At 38.9% G+C, this 26,405-nt stretch overlaps 2 protein-coding genes across 2 annotated transcripts in view; one reads left to right on the plus strand and one right to left on the minus strand.

The window, feature by feature from the left end:
• LOC146673177 (polymeric immunoglobulin receptor-like) overlaps nucleotides 1-26,405 on the plus strand; it is a 193,811-nt gene that overhangs the window by 36,606 nt on the left and 130,800 nt on the right. The gene's annotated exons all lie outside the window — the stretch shown is intronic.
• On the minus strand, nucleotides 15,856-17,256 carry LOC146673179 (phospholipase A2 inhibitor and Ly6/PLAUR domain-containing protein-like). Its single transcript, XM_085402634.1, has 5 exons — nucleotides 17,211-17,256; nucleotides 16,855-16,971; nucleotides 16,633-16,776; nucleotides 16,288-16,398; nucleotides 15,856-16,178 (listed from the first exon to the last, which is right to left on the minus strand). The coding sequence occupies exons 1-5, from the start codon at nucleotides 17,254-17,256 to the stop codon at nucleotides 15,976-15,978; spliced, it is 621 nt and encodes a 206-aa protein (XP_085258760.1). The 3' UTR covers nucleotides 15,856-15,975.

Consider the following 26,405-nt stretch of genomic DNA (forward strand, 5'->3'; position numbering starts at 1 on the left):
ACAAGGCAAATAACAGTAACAATATACAGTACAATGAAATAAGAAGGATAAATAAATAAAGGAGAAAAAAGAAAAAAGGGGGGGAATGTGACAGACTTCATAACAACTTTGTACTTGAAAGTTGTGACAGCTCATTCGTTAAACATTTCTGAATGAATTTCAATCAATGATAAACCTTTTTTATTGGAAGTTAATTTAAGAGAGTTTAAGTAATATTCAATTTCAATCAAAAACAAATTAAATGATGGGGTTGAGTTTTGAAATTTACATTTATGTATGTGGAATTTCCCTAATAAGATGGAGCGGCCGAAGAGTGAACTGTCAAAAGTACTGAATATGACGTCACTTATTTATGTGCGAATGTTTAATAATTAAAGTCAGTCATATATCCACAAACACAACAAGCTGAAAGTCAGTGATGTATATATATATATACACACATATATATATATATATATATATATATATATATATATATATATATATATATATATATATATATATATATATATATATATATATATATATATATACAGTGGGGCAAAAAAGTATTTAGTCAGCCACCGATTGTGCAAGTTCCCCCACCTAAAATGTTGACAGAGGTCAGTAATTTGCACCAGAGGTACACTTCAACTGTGAGAGACAGAATGTGAAAAAAAAAATACATGAATTCACATGGTAGGATTTGTAAAGAATTTATTGGTAAATCAGGGTGGAAAATAAGTATTTGGTCACCTCAAACATGGAAAATCTCTGGCTCTCACAGACCTGTAACGTCTTCTGTAAGAAGCTTTTCTGTCCCCCACTCGTTACCTGTATGAATGGCACCTGTTTGAACTCATCATCTGTATAAAAGACACCTGTCCACAGCCTCAAACAGTCAGACTCCAAACTCCGCCATGGCCAAGACCAAAGAGCTTTCGAAGGACACCAGGAAAAGTATTGTAGACCTGCACCAGACTGGGAAGAGTGAATCTACAATAGGCAAGCAGCTTGGTGTGAAAAAATCAACTGTGGGAGCAATCATCAGAAAATGGAAGACATACAAGACCACTGATAATCTCCCACGATCTGGGGCTCCACGCAAGATCTCATCCCGTGGGGTCACAATGATGATGAGAACGGTGAGCAAAGATCCCAGAACCACACGGGGGGACCTGGTGAATGACCTGCAGAGAGCTGGGACCAAAGTAACAAAGGTCACCATCAGTAACACACTACAACGGCAGGGAATCAAATCCCGCAGTGCCAGACGTGTTCCGCTGCTGAAGCCAGTGCATGTCCAGGCCCGTCTGAAGTTTGCCAGAGAGCACATGGATGATACAGCAGAGCATTGGGAGAATGTCATGTGGTCAGATGAAACCAAAGTAGAACTTTTTGGTATAAACTCAACTCGTCGTGTTTGGAGGACGAAGAATACTGAGTTGCATCCCAAGAACACCATACCTACTGTGAAGCATGGGGGTAGAAACATCATGCTATGGGGCTGTTTTTCTGCCAAGGGGACAGGACGACTGATCCGTGTTAAGGACAGAATGAATGGGGCCATGTATCGTGAGATTTTGAGCCAAAACCTCCTTCCATCAGTGAGAACTTTGAAGATGAAACGAGGCTGGGTCTTCCAACATGACAATGATCCAAAACACACCGCCCGGGCAACAAAGGAGTGGCTCCGTAAGAAGCATTTGAAAGTCCTGGAGTGGCCTAGCCAGTCTCCAGACCTCAACCCCATAGAAAATCTGTGGCGGGAGTTGAAAGTCCGTGTTGCTCGGCGACAGCCCCAAAACATCACTGCTCTCGAGAAGATCTGCATGGAGGAATGGGCCAAAATACCAGCTACTGTGTGTGCAAACCTGGTAAAGACCTATAGTAAATGTTTGACCTCTGTTATTGCCAACAAAGGCTATGTTACAAAGTATTGAGTTGTATTTTTGTTATTGACCAAATACTTATTTTCCACCCTGATTTACGAATAAATTCTTTACAAATCCTACCATGTGGATTCATGGATTTTATTTTCACATTCTGTCTCTCACAGTTGAAGTGTACCTCTGGTGCAAATTACTGACCTCTGTCATCATTTTAGGTGGGGGAACTTGCACAATCGGTGGCTGACTAAATACTTTTTTGCCCCACTGTGTGTGTGTGTGTGTGTGTGTGTGTGTGTGTGTGTGTGTGTGTGTATATATATATATATATATATATATATATATATATATATATATATATATATATATATATGTATATATATATGTATATATATATGTATATATATATGTATATATGTATATATGTGTGTGATGTGTGTATATATATATATATATATGTGTGTGTGTGTGTGTGTATATATCATAATAATCTGAAAATACTATAATATTGGCCATATTATATTTACATTGCCACAGTGAGATGACTTTAGTCTCATGAACAACATTAGCTAATTGTTATTTACTAACTAATCTTAAATGACTGTTCAGCACAGAAATGAAGCCCAACTATCATGTTTTACAGTCCTGTGGTCTCAGGCTCAGATACTCAACTAAAGTGATGTCATGACAAAAATGAATGACCAACAAAACATTTTTCTCCTTCATTTCATTTCTGTCAAACAAAGCTGTATGTAACGTGTCTCGCGGTTAGTATCATGGTTGCTAGGCAGCCTGAACAGCGCGACGAAGCGTATACCGCCCCATTTCACAAGCCTCTCACTTCCGCACTTCTCGTACTTATAGTACGCACCGTACGTAGTACGCGTAGTGCGCGTACTTCAAGCGTGCAGACCCTGAGTTGGGACACAGCTTGAGTGTCTCCCTGTAGAAAATGGAGGCTGAGCTCGTTCAGATCACTCAGCCTGCAGACAAATGGAGTGTTTGAGACATGCAGATATACAGTCGGAGCTTTGTGTCGGCCCCTAAGGGCTCAAGGCCGACCTGTAGTCATGCTATCAAGTGCATGACGGCTCTCTGCAGACACTTTGATCCCTTATTCACATTTTCTATAAGTCTGCATAGAGACGATTTAGATTTGGATTTGTTCCCCTTAATAACAAACACCTCTATTGAGAAACTGCATTTGGGGTTTTTCCTTGTTTAACATTTAAATGTGTTTGATCTGAAACATTTAAGTGTGACAACATTAAAAAAATAGGAAACCAGGAAGGGGACAAACATTGTTTCACACCTCTGTATGTTTTTGTTTCCTTTCCATCTTATGTCCTTATATGTTGTTTGTTTGAAACTTATGATTTGTACTTTAAAGTTCTTAGACTGAGCTCAAACACATAAACTACTAACTGTTCAGACATTAGAAATGAATTGTTCCTCTGAGCATTTTAAGCTGCTGTTGTGTTGCTTTAGTGTGCTGTTGTCACTGATGGCTGCTGCTGTGACAAAAAAGACACAAACAATTTGATTTAATCAAAAATCACTCTGGAAATGCTCAGAAAAAAGACAGTTCATGGTTTAAAGTAGATTTACTTTAATACTCCAACACTGTTATTAAGTTGTACAGCATGGCTATTCAACTACGAAGTTAGTTGGGCCAGATTTTCAATCCGAGGAATTTATCTGGGCCAGATATTTGTTTTGAAGCCAGTAAGCAGCAGATCATGATCAATTTCAAACCCACACAACTGTATTGAAAAACAAGTAATTTTTTTATTCCTATTCCCCTGTAAATCTGGTGACCTCACAAATTCACACCAAAAGGTCCATTTAAAAAAAAAGGGTGCTATAACTAAACTATTTTTTGCACATTTGAAATAATAATAATATTAACAAAAAAACATTTTGATAATTCCCTTTCAAATTAAAATAAACATTTCGCTGACCACTCACTTTTCCTGCCATGGATGGAGCCCCATCCGTCACAAGTATACAGACACGCTTCATATCCAGACCATTTTCCTCAAAAAGAGCTGAAATCTTCTCAAACATTATTTCGCCAGCTGTGTGTCCCTCTAACGGTAGCAAGCCGAGCAATTTCCCATCCAAAAAACAGACTGTTTCTTCAGGTCATCTAACAGCATTTCAAACTCGTCTGACGCCAGAACTTCAACTCTACGAATATTTGAACTGTCTGACAGGGGTACGTTTTTAATAGCAGATGTCACACTTACTTTAATTTTTTCATCACTTTTCACCGCATCCACCACGGCCAGCATGCAGTATTTCGCTGTTTCAGAATCTGTGAAAGGCCTTTTCATCTTCGCCAAGAAGCAAACACGAAGGGAAGCTGCTGCAGCTCTCTCTTGGGCTGTACAGGACCCTCATGGTAGTACAACTCCGGTTGCTTCTGGGCCGCAGGTTGCTTCTGGGCCGCATTTGGCCCGCGGGCCGCCATTTGAATAGGCTTGTTGTCCAGTCTGTGTATAACAGCACTGCCTGCATGAGGTCAAACTGGATCATTGAACATAATGTTTCTTGATGCGTGCCACTAGAAGAACAGTGCGCTGGTTTCAGTCATTGTGCAAATGTAAAGTCCAGATGAACAGAATCTACTTTTTTGGTATTGCACATAACAATTTTCATCCAGAAGACTTCATTAGACCTTCACACATGTCTGACCCTGATTTATTCCAAATTTTAGAAACTTCAGAGCGTTTCCAAAGTCTGCTTCCTGTTTAATGATTATTATTATTGTTATCACTATTATTTATTTATTTTATTTTGATGTGTCATTAACTTTTATTTTTAGTTGTTCAAAGTGTTTTTTCTTTGTCTCTGTGCTTTATGAAGTTATCAGGGATGACAAATGCTGTAGAAATGAATGAAAAGCCCAAACATGGACTCACCTCAGTACTAAAAACACTATGTACAGGACTTTGTTTGGATTTTGCATAGATGAAAAAGATAAAAACTGCTGACCTGTTGAACCAGCTGATCCAGCCTTTTGTCTGAGCTGGAGTCAGTCACACAAACAGGTTGAACAGGGTGTGTTCTGTGCAGCACCTGCATGTAAAACAGAAGCAAAGCTGTTCCTGTGAAATGAAACCGAAAGCCTCTCTGAGCGTCTCCCTGTAGAAAATGGAGGCTGAGGTCAGTCAGAGCTCACAGACAGCCATGAATGAAGGTGTTCTCTAACTATTTTTACCATTTCTTCTTGGAGCAACTGTAACCCACATTATTTCCTTAGGGATTAATAAAGTATTCTGATTCTGATCGTTTCAGGATGACCTGCCATTATCCAATGACAAATCTTCTTACCTGCATCTTTTGCTCGTTTCTCCTCCTCTTCTTTTCTATTTTTTCTAAACTAAGCACCTGATGGCGTTGAACTTTTCTTGTCCATCTTCCATTGGTTTTAATTTTGCACTCCAGTATGAACACAAATCCCTCAACCCGAGGATCACCACAACATGATCTAATAGACCTACACCTTAGTTCAAAGATTTGCTTTGTCTAAGGTTTATTTCTGGGATTTCACACAACCCAGGATTCAAATCATGAATAGATAATGGGCTCGTATTTACAACATTATAAATGAAATGTGCTCTATTTGGAAGCAGCTGGCCCCTCCCCTTTTGACGGGTTGTGTGTGAGACTTTAAATCATCAAACTGTAAATTATAAATTTTAAATTGTTATTGATCCCTTTACCCCGAGTCCTAAAGTGTATATTTATTTCCGACTCTTCTTATATTTATTGTTTGGTTTTTTTGCACTGATGTAACTGGAGCCTCTTCGTCTCATCTCTCTGTACTGTGTATAGCAGAGATGACAATAAAGTTTACTTTGACTTGACTGCCACCATGTGGCGCAGGAATACTGTATATTAAACAAGTGTTTAAGGTGGAGTGATTATTTCCAGTTTTCTTGGTGATAGGCTCAGCTTAAACAGTTTTCTGAGTGAGGTGTGTTCTATGAGCTGTTTTATACTGTTTATACCTGTACTTTTATACTTGTAAGTTTGCATTATTTGTCATTTCGAACATATTGTTACAGATTTCTGTCCAGAAGTCAGAGATGGGGTACAGCCTTTGCCCCACTTTTCTATCTGTAGTTTTGTTATTATTATATTATTTAAATGAACTTATAAAGTTTAGAGGTTATTTTTCTGGCACGTGTGGTTTTCATTATTTCAGCTAATCTAGAGGAAGGCAGTGGACTGTTATTATGTTGATCTTTGATCTAATTATAGACTTTAGTTATTGTTGCTGGAGGAACTGTTCTTCCCCAAACTCACACTGTCCTCCTGGACTACAGGACATAAATTCATTAGTCTAGAAAAGATGATCTTGATTCCTATCTGTTCCCACCAGTGGCGATTTTAGCCCATTTTTTGGGGGTGCTGAAGCACTCTGCTCTGGCTCTAGCGTCGTTGCTGCCAGAGCGATAGTGGCTGAGACGTGTGTGTGAGAGCCTGGCTTAAAACAGGACCTATTAGCTGCATTTAACCTTCAGTTACTCTTTATATAGTTAGGTAGGACTCAGACCATGTTTCTTTTTAGCTGAAAAACATTACACCAGGTAACCTGCAGTGTTGGAAACGTGTTTTCCGACGATGTTTGCTACCCTACAATCCGTCCTGCTCTGTAGTAAATTCAGCGACATTTGGCCGTCCTGTTGCTCCCATTGAAATTTATACAGCCTATTTAAAATCTAAAACTTAAAATTGTCTGTAGCCTGCTGTTGTTACCACTGTCCTGTTTTTGTTTTGTCCTGTTTGAAATGTAATGAGAGAAGTTGGTTATTTTGTCATATGTGCATGTGCCAAGATTAAACCCAGGAACAACATTCAGGTAAAAGTGTAAGATCAAATGACCTGTCAATAAAGGATAATGTTGGATCGGTGTTTCAATATTTATAGCTTACATGTGGTTTGGTTATTTGCCTTTTGGTTGAAAGTACACTGAGAGAGGACTTTTTGTTAGTGATCTTAATAGCATTTGTTTTTTCATATTAATGTAATTTTTTCATCTAATTGAATCTATTTGTGTATGATTGTCAGTCCAAAGAGGGAGAGAGGAAAGGAACCTGAGGAGGAAGTACAAGGTCAGGAAGAACCAGATACGAAAACAGACAGGTAATAGTGACAGGCACAACAGAAATCCACTCCACCTTGCCTGGATGGGCAGCTCTCTGGGTGCTCAGCGCCCCCAAAGCTCTGATCCTAGAATCGCCCCTGGTTCCCACTGAACCCACAGGCTTATTGTACATTTTGAATTCTGGGTTATGCAAAACTGGTCATCATCACCCTTTTCTTTACATGGTGATTTTTTTTTCTTTGCTTTCCACCACTGTCACACTGTCAGAGTTTTGCAATAGGAATGGTTTTATTTCCAAAGAAAAGAATGTCCACATTCTCACTGCTAACACAAATGCAAACACACCTGTTAAAATGAAGAAAAGGGATTGAAGCACAAATACAAACTGGAAGGTGGGACTAAGGTTTCAGCAGTTGTAATGAATAAGGTTTATTGACATTATTAACATATTAGGAGAAGATTTGATAAACAAAGAAAGAAAAATACCACTGTTGATCACAGTTGGATTTACTCTATTGTGTGTTTTGTCTGGGCTTTTTTTCGTGAATGAACTGAATGAATTATGGAGGTGAAGAGGAAGCTCTCTGTACAAAAAGAACAATGACAGTTTTTACAGGATGTTGTGTTTGTTCTAAACATTTCATTTTGCTGTTTCATTGTGAAATAATTTAACTTTCATAGCAGCGGTAAATAGACGTCATTCATGACACTGAGATCTGTGAGCTCAGCAGAGTGAACTCAGATTTTCAAATTAAAATATTCTTTTAAAAATGAGCAAAAAAAACAAAACAGAGAGACTTGCTCTCAGTCCAGGATGTCCTTTATTGCATCCATCCTTCTCTTGTCCTCCTGTGTGACCTGCAGGTGAGAAACAGGTGTGAGGTGTCAGCTGTCAGGTAGGTGATGAGTGAAGAACAGAACAGAATCCATTTGCTCTTCAAACTGCTGTCAGACATTATCTACTGCACTCTGATCACATCACTCAGACCAGCTGCTTTTACAAAGTCTCATTGATGGGTCTGTCTAGCAGACCACACCAGATACAGAGTAGGTGTCCGCCACTCCCCTGCACCTGTGTCAGTTTCCCAGGTAAGGGGGGCTGGGGCCCAGTTGGTCCCTGCTTCAGTTTCTGGGGCCGGCTGGTCCCTGCACCCGTATCAGCTCCTTGGGTGTGGACAGCAGCTGTCCAGTCGCTGCCAAAATCTGCACCGACCCCCGAGGTGAGGTCCGCCAGGACAACGCTAACCTCCGCACCTGTACCCACTCCTCGGGTGGGAGTGGACCAACTTCACAATCTCTTTTGCAGCCCATAGCTCAGCCATTAGCCCCGCTACCTGTAGCAGTTCAGCCTGCTGTGCAGTCGCCCTCAGTTCAGCCCATTTACAACATGATCCGAAGATCCGTTGTATATGAGCAGGAATAGTTTAAAGTTATGGCTGAACTGTCCCAGGCATCTTCTGTTGCCCAACTACAAATGGGTGGACCTCCAGGTCAACGGAAAGCCACGTGACCGTGAGAGTTCCTTATATCACAGTGCAGTGGTAGATACAAAGCCCTGTACTGCCCTATATTGCACCTTAATTTGTTTTTATATAATTGCGTGGAATGAGTCTTGAGTTGAATTTTTTTAATAGGCAAAAAATATTTAATATATTTAAATAAGTTAATAAGTAAATGTTAAAATTTTGTCTTTTTTTCTTTTTTCGCTGATCCGAAAATTGATCCGATCCGTGACTTAAAACCGTGATCCGATCCGAACCGTGAGATGTTTGATCCGTTGCACCACTACACACAAGTGTAATGTTTTTGACTCATCTAGCTGATTTTTGTCCACATTCAATCATGCCTCACCTCACAAAGGCCTATTCTGTGTTTTTGAGTTAATACACAAGTTCCTTAAGATTTAACTCGATATCACTGCAAAGTGTGTAATAGACAGTCCACCAGCATTCAGAAGTTGCAGGAAGCTGCAGTGACAGTAGAGAGATTTTCCTGTGTCCTGGGCCCCTTGGCTCATGCTGGACTGCCAGTTGCCTCTGTTTCTCTGGCACCCCTGCTCTTTTGCTGGGGTAGTTCCATCCATTGAGTGTGTTTTGTTACAGATGTAGCACTTGGAGACCCAGCATCTCTGTTGGCTTCATCCCCTCTTTTTATGCTTTCTTTTTGTCTCACTTCTTTTTTAAATTTTCCTCCTGATTTTTGCAGGCCTGGTATTCATCCACATAGATGATAATATGATGAGTACTAAAATAAACTAAATAAAACAAAAAGAGACTGCTCCTTCTGGGAAACAAAATGTGTCAGCAGAATTCACACCATCTTCTTTCTGCCAGTTCTTTTACTTCCTCTAAAAGAACAAAACCTGTTTTGCCATTTCATTTCCTCTATGATTGTTTGTGTTTAAAAAAATTGAGGGTGAGATACAAGATACTGGCCATTTCCCAAAAAACTTACTTGTGTGTACTTGCATCACCGTGGACTTGGATTACGTCATCAGTCTCAAACCAAAAACTGTTCCAATTCAAAGTATGCATCAAGCCAAGTATTCTCAAAATTCCCAGATGTTTTCTTGATCATTCATTCATTCTTTCAAGCATGCATCAAATGATCCTCAGCACTGTGTTATTGCCCTTCCATATGGGCTCAAATTGTGGTCATGGATATTTTGTACTTGTAATCAGTTTTGTGCCTGTAAATCAGGATTTATATGCGTAAAAAGAATTTGTGTGTGGACTTAGCCAAAAAATACGTGTGAAACTCTGCACTCAAGCTTCAAGTTACAAGTACGAACTTTGACCCTATTTTTCTTCCTTTCATCTGATTGGCCAATCTCATGTCAATCACAAATTTAACTATCCAATCAGAGAACAGATGGGTTTGGCTATTGGAGGGGTGCTTTATGGAGCTTCAGGCCACGGGCAGCGTGGACAACTGAACAACAAAGTCATGTAGGATTGTCAAATTCATCCCACAGGTGCAGCTACTAAAAAGATTTTTAATCTTGGTGACCTTGACCTCTCAAGGTGAAAATGATCTAAGATTTTCAAAATTGTGCCACAGGTGTATCTGGTGTATCTGGTGACTGGGGGAAACCACTGGCAGCCCCCAGTGTGTATGTTTTTTTTTTTATTCTAAAATGAATAGACATAACTGAAAATGATTAGACTATTTAGCTATGACATCCTATTTTATCTACATGCTGACATGCCACACTTTCACTTTTTAATGGACACATTTAATAAATATTGGGGCCACCTTATTTATTAGACAATATACTGTATGGCCTGGAAGAGTTTATAAAAAAATATTCATGAAATGCTTGGATCCAGCTAACGTCCTGGTTTTGGATCATAGTTTAGCACAGTTCAGATGCTAGTATGTCAACGGTTATTGCTTTTGACAAAATTAGCATAATAACCAAAAACCAGACTAAATCGACAAGCTTGTTTTGCGTCAGTCATTACTTTGTAAAAATGCTGCTTTATTCAGCGTCCTTTCTAAACCATGGCAAAATGTAGTTATCTACTAATAAATGGGTTGAACGTCACCTTAACCAAGGGAGAAAGAGATACAGAGACATGTCTATATGGGTTAGAGAAGATGTTATGTTTAGGTGTTTTACTTTTTTTTCCTTCTACATGCATTACGACCATGTGTTGAGGTCATAGTTGAACACCTCTTCATTCTCTGACAGTATTCTGCTTCTTTGCAATGACCAGTGTTCTGTTGAATTTAATTTTGGGAATGTGCATTTTCCAGGCCACAGATGAAGGAGTTATCCAACAATCTATTTGGGGCCATCATTACTATAGCATTTAATGTTCATTTCAAAGCTTTGGCTCTTTTGAGGAATAGTTTGTACTGTAGTGTTTTTTTCTTGTATTTGTTTGTTTGTTTGTTTGTTTTTCTCGTCACATTGAGGCTGAGTGTGCCACACTTTCTGCTTCTGCACAAACATTTTCAATCAAGGTGTATTGCCACTGACATTGCATGTAATTGCCAACTCAGTCCCATTCAATTGTAAAATGGTCGTTGCATCATTGCCGTCACAAAAGTCATTTTGAAGCTGGTAACTGCTCTCAGGTCAAAAGGCTGAAGTAATTGAAGCAGCTGTTTAGAAGGCAGACAGTTTTTAAGTTCATTGGACATGGTTACAGTAATTTTGGTTACGTTGTGATGTCCAGCCACTGTTTTGTTTGTTAGTATAAGTTATTGTGATGTTTTAGTTATAGCAGCAAGTCAAAACTAATCACATGTTAGGGCTCTTGGTTTTGTGCTTGTGGGTGAAAATGTTATTTTCAAGCTTTTCTTCGTCACATTTTAATATTTGCATTCCTGTTGCCATAGTGCCTGAAGGCTCTTACAATTTAAAAAGAAAAAGAAAAGATTTTACCGGAGGAATTCTCACCTTTTACCTTTGGGCCAGTATTCGTAGAACATTCAGTGTTAACCTGTTCATAGGCCCTAGAATGTTGAATTCAGGATCCAGCAGATGTTTGTGAGGTACATTTTGGAAGAGCTGGATAAACATCGTCTAACTTTTCTTTGCTCTCCAGTATCATTGCAGGAAAATGCAGGTTTTATTAAAACTGACAATTTAACACTCAATCCCAAAAACAGACTTGACATGTTTCCATGAAGACTGCTTCATAAATCAACAGCTCTGAAAATCCATTAAAAAACAGTAATATAGAACATGATCGCTCTCACTCTGTGTCTCTAAAAAACCCAGCAAACTGGTGATCACTTCAACAAAATGGGCATAGTTTATGGCTTTATCAGCTGCAACACCATGTGGCACCTGGATCCCCACCCTGCAGGCCCTATAGGTGTCTGACCTCCAAGCCTTGTTGCATATGTCCCTCTGAGGTGCTTGTGCAGTAGCAGTAGCTGTACTAGTAGAACAAGAAGTAGTAGCAGTAAGAGTACTAGTATTGTGCAACAACCAGGCTTCAAGAGCAGTCACTCTTCTGGCTTACAAATGGTGAAAACATGTCATGTGCACATGCCACACTCTTAACTGTAAATCAGAAATTTTGAGAGGCGAATTGGAAAAGCAGTTTTAAATTCTGGTTTGGCATAGCCACAGACTTTAGTAATCCCACACTGGGGAAATTCACATGTTACAGCAGCACAAGGGTCAGCAAGAAAAAGTGAAACAGAGATATATTAGAAAAATACACAAATAAATAAGTAGTGGAAAAATTTAAAACAAGGAAAAACCTACGCAAGAGTAATTACTACTGATCTGCAAACTGCTAACTGGTTGTTAGAGACAGCAAATACACTCAGAGAATATCAGCATGTCAGCATAAAGCTGACTGTAGTTCCTGGTCAGGCTGGCTGCACTTCAGTTAACTTCAGTTTTTTTTCTAATTTAAAATTTCAATCAGGATTAAGTTTCAAGTTTTATTGTCATGTACAGATAAAAAGCGTAGTCACATTTACCCATTATGAAATTCTTTGGCTCGTGCTCCTAATAAATGTGTTTATTTATTAGATCTACTGATACAGCCAAAACATATAGTCACGTCTGATGAGGCAGACGGCACGGCGTGAGGAGATTCTGGACCCAAATGCAGGCACAGCAGCAAGGGCAGATGAATAACAAATGGGAAGCCTTTATTTTGAAGGCTTAACAAAACATAAATAGAAGGCAAGGAACAGGAAGGAACTAACAAAACATAAACTGGGAAAGCTAAACTAAAGAACATGAGGAATATGTAAAACAAATTCAAATTGAAATTCAGATTTTATTTGTCACATACACAGTCATACACAGTACGATATGCAGTGAAATGCTTACACGACTGCTCGTGACCTAAAGAAAAAAAAGGCTATGAATAAGATAGGAAATAAATATGAAAATTTAAAAGGGTCAAGATAAAAAATATAAATTAAAGTTGAAAATAAAATAACTGTACAACAAAATACACAATATAGAAATATATAAGAATGTATGAAGAAATATAAATATATATGTACAATAACAGCAGCTGTACAGTATTAAGTGGAAATGAAGAAATATAATGTCCAGTGTTGTGGGGTCATTACACACAGGCTAGAAGTGCAAGTCACTCTTTACTGACACATTGTAAATACGTTTAATGCTGGATGGTTGAAGTTTTTGTACAATGGTTTAGCCACAAGCATAATTTCCACTTCTGGATAAAGATCACTCGATCTTCATGCTTCTTAACAAATTAAGAGTGTAATGTCTTTATTAAGTTGTTATTTGTTAATGCATACATAATAATGTGCTCAGTGACATAAAGGTCCCCTTTCCAGAGTTTGTGTGCTGCGTAGTTTTTTTCTTTGTTTTAGTTGTTTTGTTTTTCCATCTTCTATTCACAACCCAGTGTTTAAAATGTTTAAAAGGTTAAATAATATGCTTATTTAATAATGTTCTACAAAGAGGTCAATGTGTTTCGGATCTTATTAGATCTCTCAGAAAAGCTGTCAGAGCAAAACTTTTTTTCTTTCATAATAACAGCTTAATGTTAAACCGCTGAGTCCATCTAAAACATGTTTGTGCATCAGGACCAACCTGATACATAGAGTTCTGCTGGAGGATGTTGCTTAGTGGCAAAACATTGGTCTGATTGAGCTTTTTGGTTGTTCAGAACTCACTCAGCCTTTGGAGTTAATTTTTAGGACATCCTGATAATAATGAACTACATTAGTCCAGCCTAGAAGCAATAATAATATTACTTTAAGATAATAATAACAATAATATTTCAGGTGAATACCTCATGAAGTTCCTCAACAGAGTGCCAAGAGTGTGCAAAGCAGTAATCAAAGCAAAGGTCGACTATTTTAAAAAATATAACATAAACATAACCAAACATATTTATTTATAGTTATTTCATTCTTTTTTCTTTACTACAAAATTACACATGTGTTCATTTAGAGTTTTGGTGCCTTCAGTGACAATCTACAAAATAAAGAAGAACCATAAAATGAAAAGCTGTGTCCAAACTGTTTGTGTGTATTATGTAGAAACGTCTCCACTAGTTTCACATAAGCATGATCTCACAAAAATAATTTTTAATCCAGCAGACCTGACGTTATTTTGTCCCTCCAAAGCGTAAAACACAACAAAATCATCCTGATTCCTGACAGGATTGTGGCATAATATTACACAGAATCTGACACCTCAGCTCTATAGAAGATGGATGGACTAAGCAAATTTAGTCCATCCATCTTCCTCTGCTTATCCAGGGACTGTCACTAACCAAATTTTTAAGCAGGAGAAAAAATACTTGTAAGGACATGAAAAGCTTTATTGACAAAAACAAGAAACGCTGCCCCTGTAATCTTTTATTTACAATATTGTATTTGGTTAAAATGTTCTGATGGTTCAAATATTTTCTTTTCTTTAGTTGTTGCAAAATAATGTGTGTGCCAGTCTCCAATGAGACATTTACAAGTGTGTAACAATATACTATGTCTATATATTTGCAGGTAAAGAGATAAAAACAGTAAATAGTTTGACCTTGGTCTAGAGATAAGTCCACACGGTTGCAGGGAATGTGTGAAAGTTGGCTGTTAATTCCCATTATGTGTGGTTACTGTATATTACTGGTAGTGATGTAGATTAGCCATGATGCTACAGATTAGCAGCTGGAGCTAATTTGCCCGTTCGTGTGGAAACCTCGTGGCGCTGTGGTGGATCTCCACCTGTACTGGGCTGTAATCACAGTGGATTCAGACCTGGGAATCACATCTTCTGTTTATGTTTATTTCATCTATGCTACTGTAAGAAGTATCGGTGTTTCGAGTTTGAAACAAGCCAGGCCACTCACCATATTGCAGTGCACCTAAGAAACTGTGTACAAGTGTATGAAAGTGTTTTTATATATTGCAGAAGATACAGTAAAGGCAGACTCACAAAGCTGCCTAATTCTTTTTAATCAAAGTGTGTAACATATGACATTTTAAAGAATTCTTCATGTGGACATTATCCATTTTATTTGTGTAACACAAAGTCACTCATAATGTGACCTCTGTGTTAAATGTAGCAGTGTAGTTTTCATCTGTTGCTTGCAAAGATAAACAACAAACTGGGCAAAGATGTAAGGCTTCACGGGGTCCGTAGCGCAGTGCTTTGGGTCTAGATACTTAAATACTAATTAGAAATCTCCACAATTAAAGAAGAATAACAGCCGTGTTGCATTATTCTTTTAATCCTGATCTTGCTGAGCGACTGTGTTAAAACTTCTTTAAAGAACTGAATTGTTGTCTTATTAATTGCGTTCATTTGATTGATATTTCAGCTTCATTAAAATTTCTCTCTTGGCAGAGGTGGAAACGTCTTTTTTCCCTCTCTCTCTATGTTTCCCTGCTTGGCTTGTACTGTACGTATAATTATGTACACATGTTGTGCAACTGGAACCAGATGATGTTTGAAGATTTGTAATTATCTCGCTGATATTTTGCAGAATTGAATGATTGTACAACATATATCTTTAGATTCTTAAAAGAACAAGACTTGGGTGCACAGGTATACATTTATTTGAGATTTTCTCTAATCCACAAGGCACAAAAATTCTTCAGGCTTAAATATCTACATAGACTCACTGAAATCTTTTAAGAAGTGGTGCTAAAGCTTCTACAGAGCCAAGATCAGCTAAAACAGTTGTGTGTCAGTACAGGTTAATCTGATGTGTCACCAAGACTGAAGCTGTCACATTCAAATGAACATTGACTCTACATCTACATCATCAGTGTGCGTGTCATTCATAGAAGCTGCTGGGAGAGTTCAAGTAACACAATAATGAGTATACACACTTTGTACGTCAAAATGTTTTAGAAATGTTAAAGAAAACAGTATAAATGTATAAAGGACTTAAAGAAATTAAAGGAGCAAATTTTAAAATATTTGAGGAAGGGTAAAAAGTAAAGACTGTTATTCATGAAACTCTATTTTCATCCAACTCTTGGTAAATAAGTGGTTTAAAGAAAAGTGGACTGTGATCTTTTTCCCGTCAGCTAAGAGAAAAAGACCAAAGAGATCAGCGGGGACACAAAAAGCAGGAGGTGGGCTGTTGTACTGCTGGCTCTGTTGCAGAGGTCACCCTGGCAGCAGCTGATTTCTCCTCCAATGTCTGCTGAGAGCTGTTCAGTTTGTGAATGTGAACAAATCGTCTTGGAGGCACAGCCCTTTACTTTAGTAGTTGTCACTCCTGCATTCACTGAGAAAACAAAAATTATTCAACTACAAGTTTGAAAAAAGAATCACTGAATGTTCCTCTAAGCAGAAAAGAAGAAACATGCAGAAACGTAATGCTGTAGGCCCATTACCTGCTGCTGAGATGCAGTAGTCCTCATTTCCATTGCAGGTGAGAGTTTTGGTGCAGTCCTTTTCATCACACTGGAAGCACTTTTTCCCATTTGGAGAGGAGATGCTCCAATCTATGAAGCACAAAAATATATGTCATATTTCTTTCATTGATTATTCCATCAAGTGCCAAAAAACTTCAGATACGCAAATACTGGATTCTTTCTCATCAAGTGAACTTGGTGAGTGAAAAAATAAACAGTCTTAAACCTCATTTTGTAACTTTTTTCACATAATTAATAAAATCTAGTTATTTATCACAACAGGAAATACTATTCCACAATACCAAGAAACATGGTATGAATTACCAGGGACATCTTGAGAGTTGCAAAGATCAGAGGTGCAACACATGGTGTTAATTACAGCTTGGGAAAATCCGAGATTGAGTGAGCCATTGAAGCACTGATCAGGTGTAAAACAGGTTCTCAACACACGTTTAGTTTCCAAACCACCTGAAACCAAAGAGGAAACACTGTAAACTCAGTAAGGTCAAAAAAGAAAAGAAGAAGAACTATCAAATAAAATCTTACCCAGTTTTGAATTAATTCTGGCTGAACCACAGCGAGTATGGGACGAAGGACAATCTCTTGTCCCAATGCAGACTCCAGATGTTCCAGGTATGCAATCATAGCATTTCAATGGGCAGGCTGATAAACCACAAAATATTTTTAAAAAGAGAGTTAAATCATGTTTTCTTGCATTAACTGTGTGGATAAATTATGAAACACTGACTAAAATAGATTCAAACAAAGAACAAAAAAAATCCTTTACAGGAAGTAGACACATTGCTGGGTTGTACATGTTGTAAAAGCAATTTAAAAAAGTTTCATTGAATATTAGAGTACACACTTCCTTTAAAAGAACAGATAACTGAACAAAAACTTGCCTTTGGGGAGCAGCACAATCCCAAGGATCAGCACAAGGATCTGCATCGTGAGATGATCAGACAGAAGTGAAGTTTAGTTTAGTTTCTGTTCAGGTTATAAGTAATTCTTATTGGGGGAGTGGTCTCCTCACTCTGACCACTCCTTAACTCTTCCTTTGACAGTGAAGGAGCCTGACTATCACAAATGTTTATTTGCACAGCAAATATTAGCCTTTCTTCAATTTGTAAATTAACAATCATACTGGCAAACATGTTATTTGAAAAGATCTTTGAACTTTTAGATGCTTCTGAGATCCTATGAAAGCTCGTAAATAATCAGTTCAAAGAAAAGGCTAGTCCAACATTAACACCTTGAATAATTTGAAAATGATTTGGTTAACTTCAATCGGTGACTAGCTTTGGGAAAAGCCACTAATGAAATGTAATCAGTTAAAATCCAGACAAATACAAAACTCTTGTGGAAAAATACTGTACAAATATTACTAGTTTACTAGTGGACTAGTTGCATCAAAGGTCGCACTTCCTGCTGTCGCTGCTGTATTGTCAGGGGTTGACATTTGTTCTATCACAAATAAGAGAAAAAAGACACTGCAGACCAACTCAGAGAGTTTTTAAACGTGCGCACGGGTGGGTGCCTCTGAGAAGACACACACACCGATTGCAGGCTTGCTTGCTTTATTTATAGGGCAAAGCAGGTTACATAGTACTTCCTCTTCTGCGAGAAGTCGGGGAGAGTTTAGGCATTAGCTCAGCTTATCTGACCTTACACACACTGGAGTAAAGAATACAGAAGTATATCATGCTTTATCTGACATCACAGACACTGAAGTAAAGAATGCATCATGTTCTCTTTAACAATAGGCTCGGTTATGTGAAAATATATGAACACTTGAATATAAGGCACACTTGATTATATTGTATTTCATAAAAATCCTCTTACATGTATAAAAGTAAATGGGAGGAGAGAGACCACTTCCTCTACACTGAAAAATCTGCACTTGTTCCACAGTGTTACGACCGGGCTCAAAAGCCACAAAATAAACATGGAAACTAACCCTGGAATTTGACAGGGAAGAGGGTGCAACACACGGGGATTAGCGATGGTTTATGTGGGAGCTCAGTGTTTAAAGACGTTCATGATGTCTTTGTAAGCAAACCTATTTAAAAGGTAAACATGAGACGCTGAAAGAACGTCTTTCTACATTCATGTTGGTGGTCCTGTTTTTTTAATTCATGGATTTTTAATGGTAGCAAATGAATAAAATGGCCTAATCAGTTATTCTAAATGTGAATAGAAGTTTATAATGTTTACCAGTTTTTCTCAGTGAGAATAGTGTGTGACAGCTGACAGCGGCATGGTCAGTATTCGGCTGGAGCTTTGAAACCATGGTGGAGGATGCAGGGTGTCCTCTATAGCCGGGGAGCAGAGAGAACAGTGGGTATGCTCCTGACCCAACATGCAAAAATAATTTACTTCTCACACAACACACGAGAACCAACTTTAGTTTTACCTCATGAGAAAAAGCATTTCTGTAACCTGCTGTGGTCAAATTATCCTCACCAGCATACTGTCCTTGGTTGTCAGAGAGTCCTGCTCCAGGACTGGAAAAATATTGCAGTCAAGCATGGATAATGTTTCTGAGAAAAAAACATGTTATAGAATAAGAAAAGGTGTGGCCTGCACCTCAGACGTGCTGCTTTGTTTACAGCAGTGGTCTTCAAACTTGTCACAATAAGTACCACCTTATAAAATATATGGCTCTTAAAGTACCACCTTATGACCGACATTATAGTAGTATTTAACACCAAAAACTTGACTGGATTAGTGAGAACCAGAGAGTCACTGGCTGCAACACATCAGGTGTTCAGCAGCTTCCTGTAAAGCACATGACTGTAATCAGAGTACAGGAGAGTGACTGAGTTCACTTCCTCTTTGTGATGGAGGTGATTTTCTTCTTTATATTGTGTCAGATAAAGTCTGACAGCTTTTCTTGAATTCATTTCATATGATGTGTTTTCACAGATGAAACCAGACAACAGTAAATCAGATGTTTACACTACCTTCACATGACCTTCGTCTGTAACCAGTAACCCCTTCCTGTTATTCCCAAAGGATCTCTGAAACTCTCAGATACTTTGAATCCATCTCCCAGTTTTCAGGTCAAAGCAGCTTTGAGCAGCAATCAGCAGGATTTCTCTGCTCTTGGCTCTTGAGAGGCTGTCACACTTTCTCCTTCTCCGTTATCTTTTCTGCTTGGCTTCTCTTTGTATAGTCTCACTTATCCTCTAACCCTAAGAGAGTCTCCTAGACGTGTTCTCTAAAAACCTGAAGAAGAATTATAGATTTGATCAACTGGTCCCTTAATGAAACTGACACCCTCCTGTTCTTGGGAGATCCCGTCCTTGTCCTGCAGAGACGTTTGCTGCCGGATACTCGTCGGTCACATCGCGTGTCTGGCAACAATCTCGATGGAGGACATTGAATGACATCTACCAATTCAGAACCATGATGACAGAGTTCTGGCTGATTGGAGCTGGCTTATCGAAGAACAAAAGCGGCTACAGCTGTTCAAAATCCCACAAGTCTGGCCAACATGATAGACGATGGGCAGGGCTGTGAGCACTCAGACAGTGTTTATTGAACACAATATGGATAAGATGTTGGAGAAGAACAATGGGAATTGAGAGACCTGGTGACCAGTGACAGACATTAGACCAACTGTAAAATTGGAAGCAGTTTGTTCGCACTGACCAGAACAGCTACCATCTTCATCTCATGCAGCCCCCCTGGCGCCAGCTGGAAGCTCAAGGCAAAAGCTGATGGGAATAAAGTATTTTAAAGTTTTTAAACTGAACTCAAACACAAACTACAAACTGGTCAGACATTGAAATAAATTGTTCCTCTGAGTATCTGAACCTGCTGTTGTGTTGCTTTTGTGTGCTGGTGTCACTGATGGCTGCTGCTGTGACAACAGACACACAAACAGTTTGATGTCATCAGAAATCACTCTGCATACACTGAGAGAAATGCTGATTTACTTTCACACTCCAACACTGTTATTATGTCCTGCAGTTTGAGTGTGTAACAGCACTGCCCCGTGTGGTCAAACTGGAGCATTGCACATGATAATTCTCATCCACCAACCTTTTTAGACCTCCACACACATCTGACCCTGATTTAGTGGAGTCTTTAGAAATTTCAGTGTTTCTAAAGTCTATTTCCTTTCTTATGATAATTTTAATTACTATTATTTGTTTTTGTTATTTTATGTGTCATAATCTTTTATTTTGTAGTTGTTTCAAAATGTTTTATTCTTTGTATCTGTACTTTATGAACTAATGAGGGATCAAAAATGCTGTAAAAATGAATAAAAAGCTCAAACATAGACCCTCCTGTATGTACTCAGGTCTGTAAAGCCCAGCAATGACACCTGGTGGCAGAGAGGGTAACTGCAGTCACGTGACCGTCCTCTTTTTGCTGTGCAGTACAGTGTTATTTTTGTACCACTATTCTGAGGGCACATGAAACATTTGAGCGCACGTAAAAAAAAAAAAAAATATGTGTTGCATTTTTAGGAGAGATTTATTTTGAGCAAAGAAAATTCATTGCTGCGTGCAAAAAATGTATTTCAGTGTCTGCTATTATCCATATACACACACAATAACAGCCCATATGGCTCAGTTTTTGCATTTGCTCTTGCTCAGATCTCTGCGGACCTGCTCGCTATGTGTTGCTGGCACTCTCAGCAGCTGTGTCCCAAAACGTCGGCTGCATCCACCGGAGGCTGCATTTGAAGGCCGATTAAGTTACAGTCAGGCGACGAAGGCTGTCCCAATTCATAGACTCCTGCAAATGCGTCCTTCACTTCCCCGAATTTGAAGGATGGGTTGGGTGTGTCCTTCGTGGCCCACCATATCCCAGAATTCAAAGCGTGGCCCAGCCAATTTCAGTTTCCAACACTGGCGGCCACTACTAAGGTTTTAAATTACTTTTATTAATCTTTCTTGGTCACAAAATAAACTTTTAACATATTTTCAGGTGAGAAAGTAGTCGTGTAAATTTCAAATATTTGGTTTATCAAGACATCACATATTTGCAAAAGTCCGCTGATGTTTTTGGAGACGTCTCTTACCCACCAGCTCGATAGGGCTTTAGAGCGTGATGTCATGGGAGGAGGCGTGGTCACGATTTTTGGTCGAGCCGCCATGTTAGTAGGCCAAACAAAGGGCTACAGGAGCGAAAGCAGATGGAAACATCAGCTATGGCTTGTACACAGCAAATTCAAAAGTGTTAAATTTTTTGGTGTTAATAGTCTTCTTGCAAAAGTAGAGTTAATTTTACTCTAAGTAGAGTCACATTCTTTTAATGTAACTCTGAGGTGTAAAATGATAGTAGTTAAAATCGAGTGTTAAAAATGAGTGTTTCTCTGTCAAATCTGGAGGTGTTACAATGGAAACATTAACTCTTGACCTCTTAACTCTGAACTCCTACAGGGGCTATGACACCAATAGAGTAAATTCACAGACTCCGCCCCCAGCACGGCTCCAATCGAAGCTGAAGTGAAGCCGTTTCAGAACATTTTGCTCTACATATTTGAGTTGTTTGCCATGCTTGGTAAGTCATTTTTTCAAAGGTTGTTTCAATTATTATTATGAGCTTTTACTTCTGTGGCTCTTTGGAGTTGAGACAAAGCTGTGTGAAAGGCATTAGCCATGTTGCTCGGTGATAGCATAATATTCTGTCTTAGCTAGCTGAAAGGTATTGTTTGCGGGCAAATACCACAGCCTTGAAAAAAAGCTTGCATGTGAATTTTCAGTCAAACTTTTGGTCAAATACACCTAAAACAATGTCTAGAATGTGAAATGTTGGTATAATGGTGCTACTTGAAGCCTGAAAACGATCGCCCATAAAAAAAATTAAAAAACGAGCAAACAGCAGTAGCAGACGTCCTGACTGGATTCTACGTTAGCATAGATCCCTCCAGAGTTTTGTGCATACGGTTTAGGTAAAAATGAAAAAGGTTGAGGTTTTACATTTAGTTCAGTATTACCTGTTGCCTGTGTCCTTGTCTTTTGGGAAAATACTTTACACAAGTAATGGCTCAAAGAGGATTCCTTTTTTTTTTTTTGCTGTGCTGCAATTGTTTACTGGATCTCTGCATCTCTCTCTCTGTTCCTCTCTCTCCCTCTCTCTCCCTCTCTGTTCCTCTCTCTCCCTCTCTCTCCCTCTCTGTTCCTCTCTCTCCCTCTCTCTCCCTCTCTGTTCCTCTCTGTCCCTCTCTGTTCCTCTCTCTCCCTCTCTCTCCCTCTCTGTTCCTCTCTCTCCCTCTCTCTCCCTCTCTGTTCCTCTCTGTCCCTCTCTGTTCCTCTCTCTCCCTCTCTCTCCCTCTCTGTTCCTCTCTCTCCCTCTCTCTCCCTCTCTGTTCCTCTCTGTTCCTCTCTCTCCCTCTCTCTCCCTCTCTCTCCCTCTCTGTTCCTCTCTCTCCCTCTCTGTTCCTCTCTCTCCCTCTCTCTCCCTCTCTGTTCCTCTCTCTCTCTCTCTGTTCCTCTCTCTCTCTCGCTGTTCCTCTCTCTCTCTCGCTGTTCCTCTCTTTGTTCCTCTCTCTGTTCCTCTCTCTCTCTCGCTGTTCCTCTCTCTCTCTCGCTGTTCCTCTCTCTGTTCCTCTCTCTCCCTCTTTGTCCTGACAATCATCAAATAAACAGTTGAAACCAGATATTTATGTACTCTTCAGATAAAAACATTATTTATTTATTTTTTCTCAAATCTCTTTATTTGGTTTTCCAGTGTTCTTTATCATAAAGGCTACTAAGATTCAAATATAAATGATTGCATATATACAATAGGAAAAAACAAAGTAAAAACAAAACAACAACAACAACAAAAAAAAGGCAACAACAAACAACGTTGGACAGAGGATGCTATTTATCGAACTACCAATAAGGCTCAGTGACCATTTATATCTGTACAGTATTGAAGAAATCTATAAAAGGTTGCCAGGTTGAATGGAATTCCTCCAACCTCCCCTTTAGTAGGAGTTTAATTCTTTCCAGCTGCAAGTGTCTCAATACATCTTGTATTAACGCTGATGTGGTAGGAAGCACCTTTTGTTTCCAGTTTAATAGAATCAAACGGCGTGCCAGCAGCGTCACAAAACGTATCACATTATTTTGGGTGGCTGATAGGTCTACAACAACCGGCTTCACTCCAAATAAAGCACAGATTGGGTCTGGCTTAAGTGTTTTTTTTAGAATTTTAGACAAGATATGAAAGACATTATTCCAATATGTTGTTATACAGGGACAAGTCCAAAACATATGCGCCAGTGAAGCAGGTTGCTGTTTACATCTTTTGCAGGACGAGTTTACGTTGGGGAACATTTTTGACAGTTTAGACTTTGATAAATGGAGTCTATGTAGCACTTTAAACTGTAAGAGTCCATGACGAATGCAAACAGAGGAAGAGTGTACATTTTCCTGGGCTTTTTTCCATTGATTGTCTGTAATTCTCGTACCAAGGTCACGCTGCCAGGCCTCTTTCAGATAGTCAAGTGTGACAGTTCCATCCAGTTGTGACAAAGCGTTGTGAATTTTTGTTATTAGTCCTTTCTTGAGTGGATCAAACTGAAATAAGTTATCTAAGGCAGAGTCTGGGGGCCGACCTGGAAAAGATGGAAAAAGCTTCCCTACAAAGCTTCTGATCTGTAAGTATTTGAAAAAGTCATTACTGTGCAAGTCAAATTTTCTTGCAGTTGCCGGAATGTGGGAAAAACCTTGTTGATGAATAAATCCTTTATTGAGTGCAGCCCCTTGTGGTTCCATTGGAGAATTAAATGTTTGAGAGTGATGGTGCGAATGATGCGTTATTCATGAGTGGAGTTAGTATGGAAGCTTCCTTCCACCCGAAATGTTTCCTTATCTGTGTCCAGATTTTAATTGTATGAGAGACTACAGGATTTTTAAAGTCATGTTTAGGGATAGGGAGAGCTGAATAGATCACAGCTTCTAATGAGGAGGGTAGCAGCTTTCATTCTCCATCGTTGTCCAGTCGGCCCCCTTAGTCCGCAACCAAAACGACATGGAACGAACATTACATGACCAATAATACAGACGGAAGCATGGTAACCCCATCCCTCCCTGACATGTCGGTCTCTGCAGGTAGCTTTTCTTGATTCTTGGATTCTTTCTGTTCCATATGAAATAGGATATTAAGGAGTCTAATTTATTAAAAAAGGCTTTATTAATCACAATAGGGATACACTGAAATAAAAATAAGAATTTGGGAAGAATATTCATTCTAACAATGTTTATCCTCCCTGCTGGTGAAATTGGTAGATTAATCCATTTGTCTGTTATTTTTGGTTTCATCATATAGTTTAGAGAGATTGTGTTTAAATAAACCACAATAATCCTGAGTGACATTTATTCCAAGATATTGGAACTGTTTAGAAACCCGGAATGGCAAGGTACTGAAACAACTTGGGTTACCTATTGCTTTAGAGTTGTCATGGTCCTGAGTCTGAGGACTCAGTGTTTTGTGTTTCTTTATGCTTTTGTTCATTCCAAGTGTGTATTCTGTTGTGATTTTGCCATTTGTTAGGTTTTCTGTTCTCTGCCTGCCTGCTCCCACTTCTCTGTGTTCCCTCTGTCTGTCCATGGTGTTATTGTGTCTGCTCATGAGTCTGCCTGTCAAGTTCAGTGTCCTGTCTGGTTCTCTGTGTCTGTTAGTTTCCTGTTTTATTCTGAAAGTTCATATCACATGTCAGTGTGTTCAGTTTTACCTCTCCCCTGTCTCGTTATGCCCATTAGTTCCAGCTGTGTCCCCTCCTGTGTGCCATTTCCTGATTACCTGGTGTGTGTATTTATAGTTGGTGTCTGCTTCTCGTGGCGTCGTCTGTATTTCTCTGTGAACCTCCCGTGTAGTCTGCACTGTTCCATGTTTCTTCGTGTCTCTCTGCTCCTCGCTTCATGTCCTCCATTTTTGCATTAGGTTTCCCAGTTTAGGTTTATGTTCGGTTCTGCCCACACCTTGGTTTTGTGCACTGTAAATAAAACCCACTTGCACCTCCGCCATTGTCTGCTATTGGATCCTCCTTTCTCACCCTCCACACGACTGCCGCCCCAGCCGTGACAGAACGACAAATTAAGAGTGTAATATCTTTATTAAGTTGTTATTTATTAATGCATACATAATAATGTGCTCAGTGACATAAAGGTCCCCTTTCCAGAGTTTGTGTGCTGCGTAGCTTTTTTCTCTTTGTTTTAGTTGTTTTGTTTTTCCATCTTCTATTCACAACCCAGTGTTTAAAATGTTTAAAAGGTTAAATAATATGCTTATTTAATAATGTTCTACAAAGAGGTCAATGTGTTTGGGATCTTATTAGATCTCTCAGAAAAGCTGTCAGAGCAAAACTTTTTTTCTTTCATAATAACAGCTTAATGTTAAACCGCTGAGTCCATCTAAAACATGTTTGTGCATCAGGACCAACCTGATACATAGAGTTCTGCTGGAGGATGTTGCTTAGTGGCAAAACATTGGTCTGATTGAGCTTTTTGGTTGTTCAGAACTCACTCAGCCTTTGGAGTTAATTTTTAGGACATCCTGATAATAATGAACTACATTAGTCCAGCCTAGAAGCAATAATAATATTACTTTAAGATAATAATAACAATAATATTTCAGGTTGTTAGAGATTTACAGTTATCAAACAGTTAGGTGAATAAACAACACTGAGACACTTGGAGACTGTTAACGTGCTGCACGGGTGAGAGCTCAGAGAGAGACTCACTCACACCGAGCTGCAGTAGTTTGTCTTTATTTATAGTAAGCAGGGTGAAACAAGCATAGCAGTTTCCTTTAATTTTGCATACGTGTGTGTGTGTGTGTGTGTGTGTGTGTGTGTGTGTGTGTGTGTGTGTGTGTGTGTGTTAATCTCTCGCGGTAAATGTCACAGGGTGAACTTCCTGTTTCTAGAGACAGAGCGAGTAGTACATTTTGTTCTTTTCCTATTAAGAGTAAAATATGAACATATACTTTAATGTATATAAAGTATGTTTGCTTGGTATGTAAACCAAGCAAACAAATCAGGAAGAGGAATCATTGATCAATGACTGCTGAACATAAACCTTATAAAAGCGTTTCTTCCTTAACACAGCTGAATACCTCATGAAGTTCCTCAACAGAGTGCCAAGAGTGTG

Source organism: Rhamphochromis longiceps, linkage group LG3 (assembly GCF_057381845.1).
Source record: "Rhamphochromis longiceps isolate RC_006_pf linkage group LG3, R_longiceps_female_GT1.1, whole genome shotgun sequence".
Classification (NCBI taxonomy): Eukaryota; Metazoa; Chordata; class Actinopteri; order Cichliformes; family Cichlidae; genus Rhamphochromis; species Rhamphochromis longiceps.